At 45.7% G+C, this 4,427-nt stretch overlaps 1 protein-coding gene across 1 annotated transcript; it reads left to right on the plus strand.

The window, feature by feature from the left end:
- The first annotated feature begins 17 nt into the window (after positions 1 to 17).
- On the plus strand, positions 18 to 4,419 carry LOC132008980 (microtubule-associated protein 10-like). Its single transcript, XM_059387430.1, is given in 4 exon segments — positions 18 to 1,478; positions 1,481 to 2,274; positions 2,276 to 2,625; positions 2,627 to 4,419. Coding segments are annotated over 4 exon segments (2,730 nt in total). The 5' UTR covers positions 18 to 817; the 3' UTR covers positions 3,552 to 4,419.
- The last annotated feature ends 8 nt before the right edge of the window (positions 4,420 to 4,427 follow it).

Below are 4,427 nucleotides of genomic sequence, written 5' to 3' on the forward strand. Positions count from 1 at the left end.
GCCTCCCAGCAGGGTGCTCCGAATTCAGTGCGTTCTTAGAAGAATCCGTCCTTTGTATTCGTGTAACTACGTGTCTGAACACGTGACGGGCGCACACGTCCTCCTTCGGAGCAGCTTAGGCGAACACAGTCCTTACACGTCGCTCAAAACTCTCCGTGTCAGCAGCCTTCGTTCCAGGCCGCGGGCCACTCGCGGAGAGCGGTGTGTGTCCCCGAACACCTGCAGGAGCGCCCTCAGATCTCCTCCCCCGGCTGTGTGTGCACGTGCATAGGTACACGGGGTCGTTATCGTTAATCCCATACCGGGGGCTGCTCAATGCAAGTGGGACCACAGCCGCCGTGCCCCATAATTTACCCGGACAGAGGCTGCGCGCCGCTTGCAAGCAGCGTCCCGGTCGTTTGGGTGGGCGGCAGCCAGGAAGCCCCCTGAGAGTTAACTGCTCGCTGCCGCAAGGGGAGTCCGCATTGACTTTCCGTTTTCCTCGGACTGGACCTGACCTCAAAACTGCAGGGGATCGGCACGGGTAAAAACGCGGACAAAACAAAGGAAGAAGAAGTCTGATTTCTTGCCACCACATTACCATGCCTCGTATGACACGTAATTGTGTTAACACTGAAACCTGGAAAGCAAAAGCACGTCGCACAGGGATAAGTCCCAGAGCCGCCGCAGTTTAGACCCGCGCGGGGCAGGGGGAGGGTACGGGCTTAAGTCTCGCGAGAGAGCAGGCACGAGCGCTGTGGGCTCCCTGTCTCTCGCGAGAACCAAGCTTCGGCTCCGCCCTCCACGGCGAGTGGCCGCGTCTCCAGGGGCAACAGCAATGGCTGCGCTGTTCTCTGAGCGGCTCTTCTCGCTGGAGCTGCTCGTCGACTGCGTAGTGTGTCTAGAAGTAGGGCTGCTGCTGCCGCCGCCCCTGGCCGCGGTGGAGGAGGAGCAAGAGGAGGCCGAGGAGGAGGGGGAGGGGGCATCCCCACCACGGCCATCGCGCGACTTGTGCCCGGCCGTGGCCTTCTGCCTGCTGGACTTCCCCACGCTGCTGGTTTACCCTCCGGAAGGCCCCGGAGCCCCAGCCCCGGAGCCCCGACCCGGCCTGGTCAGCTTCGGTCGCGGCAAGTCCTGTCTCTTCCGCCTGCACCCCGCCACCCTGCGCCGCCAGCTCCTTCGGACCCCGCTTTACACCTTGCTGTTGCTGCTGCCCCCCGGGCGTCCCACGCCCGCCCCGCAGCTCCTCGGTGCCTGCAGCATCTCTCTGGCTGCCGCTGCCCACAAGGTCCTGGGGCAGGCCACCCCAGGCTGCTCCCACGGCCATCCAGGGAGTTTCCCGCTGCATAACCAAGTTGGGGAGCGGATTGGGGACATTGTCCTGGGCTACCACTTAACCGATTTAGGAAGCAGCTTGTTGGGGCATCTTGAGAGGCCGGTCGCTTCTACGGGAGGTGGGGTGAAGCACGGAGAGATCGGTTCTCAGATCCTGCAGGAAAAACCAGCAGCCACGCTCAGAAGCCAAGAACAAGACATGCCGACAGTTTTCTCGTGGTTTTAAAAATCCCAAAAGCACAGAAGGGTTTGGAGGAAGGAGCTTTCCCCAGTAAGACCAATTCTGGTGACACGGTTTCTGTGAAGCATGGCAAAACCAACTTAAATTCCAGTGATGTGAGGAGCGTTAGCCCCCCAAATCAGGAAGTCACAGAGTTAGACATAGAAACAAACACATTTTGCCCCCCTCCTCTGTATTACACTCATTTGACCCAAGAAAAGATGCCCCCTGTACAGGGTACAATCACCATTAAGCCTCAGATAAATGTACCTGAGGAACCGGATGGTATTTGTGTGGAGGAAAACCGCGCAACTGCCCCCAAACATACTGATTTTCTGAAACGTACTAATTCTGGGGCACATGAAAATCCTCCAGTGCCCATAAATCCTCCGCACGTTCAGGATGCAGGAGCATGTGACCAAACTTTAGATCATGTTCAAACTGAACAAAATAGAATTAATACAATAAGGCAGCTGCCTTTGTTAAATGCATTGTTGGTTGAGTTGTCCGTGTTATATAACCAACCTGTGGCAGGCCCTACTCAAATACATCCTCACTTAGCCTGGTTATATAGAACTGAGGATAAGAAGTCACCAGAATCTTCTGCCAAATGCACATGTAAATCTAAATATAAGGATAAGTTTCCTGTGGAGGGAAATGAAAAGTCAGTGAATCTTCAGCATAAAAAGAACCAAGTCGAAAATCTCAAAAAAGGTAAACATTTTGAAAAGAACAGTGGTGACCCCCCCCAGAAGAGTCCCAAGGGGGAAGCTGCTTTACAGTTTAACAAATACACTTAAACTACATTTAAAGCAGACAAATCCTGATATGTTGGTAGTACATGAAAGAAGAAAGCAGTATAGAAAAATGCAAGCACAAATGTTGAGTGCAAAACTCAGAATTCCTTCATCCAAAGTTAAAGTATTAAGCTTTGCAGAACAACATCAGAAGCCACGCCAACTGCCAAAAGACGAGTGTTTGGGCTTAGATGCATCTTTTGCTGAAAACAGTGATACCTCAAAGCAAATCAGTGGAGTTTTTGATGACCCTAGCACAACTAAAGAAACTAAACTGAAATGTGCAACTGAAAAAACTAGATTGTGGTGAACATAGAATAGATAATGGTTTATTGGAAGAAATTGTAAGGCCTGCAAATTCCACTGTTCCACAAGGGTTTATGCATGCATGTATTTTGGAAGGAAAAGTAGAAATGAAAGTCCAAAGTCCATGTGTTTTCCAACAAGTTGCAGTTATTGACAGAACTGTAGTAGATAAAGAAATGGAAGATAAACAGGTCAAAACCACTGATGATGACATTCTTAATGATGATGTTGGTGAAGATAAACCATGTAAAAATAGTTGCTCTGAAAGCATCTCAGAACTCAGGTATTCCAATGACTTCACCAGCCCTTGCTCTTCTGAAGATTTCTCTACCTCTGAGGAAACTAGCAGAATTTTACAAACTCATGATAGCAGTCCCGGGTCAGAAAATCCAAAACATAATCAATATACAAGTAAATCTAGTGAAGCAATACTGTCCAAATGAAAAAACAGCAGTGAAAAGAGTTCTGTTCTTAGCCTGCCTTTTTCAGCTGGGTTGGCAGTATATGCATGTAAAAGATCTCATATTTCAAAGATTAAAGATAAAAGTTTGGAGGAAACGTTTAGTATCTCTACCAGTGATTTATCTTCATCACATTGGACTGAGGAGAAAGGAAACTGGATAGATTGAAACAGTATGCATAATACTGAAGTTCTAAAGAGGGGTCAGGACATCCCTACTAAACTTAAAACAAGAACTGGTTGCAAGTCTTCAGAAAAAAGCCAGTCACCTCGGACATCACAAGTGAGTTCTTATCTGCCATCTAACTTGTCGCACCTGGAACTTAATGTCCTGGACAGCAGTGCACCAGATCACTTTGACAAAGACGATGAAGTTGCCTCACTAAGTATTTACAAGCAATGCAAGGATATTTGCGAATTAGTGATGAATAAACTTCCAGGATATACAGTGTGAAAATACGTGCTTTTAAAAAACATTTTATTTTTGTATAAACTATGTGTACCGTTAGTGAAACAATTTTAAATAATTTTTTACATTATTTTGGTACATAAATTACATGGGTAATTTTTAAAGAAATATGTTATTTTGATGTCTAGATAGTATTTATTAAGTTGAACAATATTAATCATAAAATTACCTTATAACCTAGGTAAGATTGAAGTTGTTTAATCTTAGAAGAATAAAAGTATCTTTCTAAACTCTGAAAAAATCAGTCATCCTAAAGCAGACTTCAGGCACACCATTAAAAATGAAGCCTAGTTAATAAGGATAATCTCAGATTCTAACGGGAATAAATCATTTGACAAATATCGAAGAACTTACTGTGTGAGATGCACAAAGGTACAAAAATGTTTAACATACAGCCCCTGTAGGTAGAGCTTACTGTTTTACACATATTTGAATTCTTTAGGGAAATCTTTGATATATACACATCACATACCCCAATAGGTAAAGTCCTTTTTATATGTCATCATGTGCTCTACTTTTTTTTTTTTTAATGCAGTTTGTGTGATCACTTGATTAATGTTTATCTTCTTAAGTTTTGCGAAGGAAGGGACTGTATCTGTTTTGCCCACCAGTATATGTTCCTGGTAGCTAGCACAGTCTGGCCTTGGTTGGGGTGTGATAAAAGCATGTGTTGAACAAATTAATGAAGGCCACACATTTAAAATAACCTGATGGGAGCCAATAGAATTAAGCAGTCAAACAAGCAAAAATTCTAAGAATAAGCAGCAGAAAATCCTTATTGGAAACATGGTTATTTGACTACAATATTTTTGTTTTGGTGTCTATAAACAGCCTGCAGATGTTCAACAAAGTATTTGGGAA

Source organism: Mustela nigripes, unplaced genomic scaffold, assembly GCF_022355385.1.
Source record: "Mustela nigripes isolate SB6536 unplaced genomic scaffold, MUSNIG.SB6536 HiC_scaffold_2662, whole genome shotgun sequence".
Classification (NCBI taxonomy): Eukaryota; Metazoa; Chordata; class Mammalia; order Carnivora; family Mustelidae; genus Mustela; species Mustela nigripes.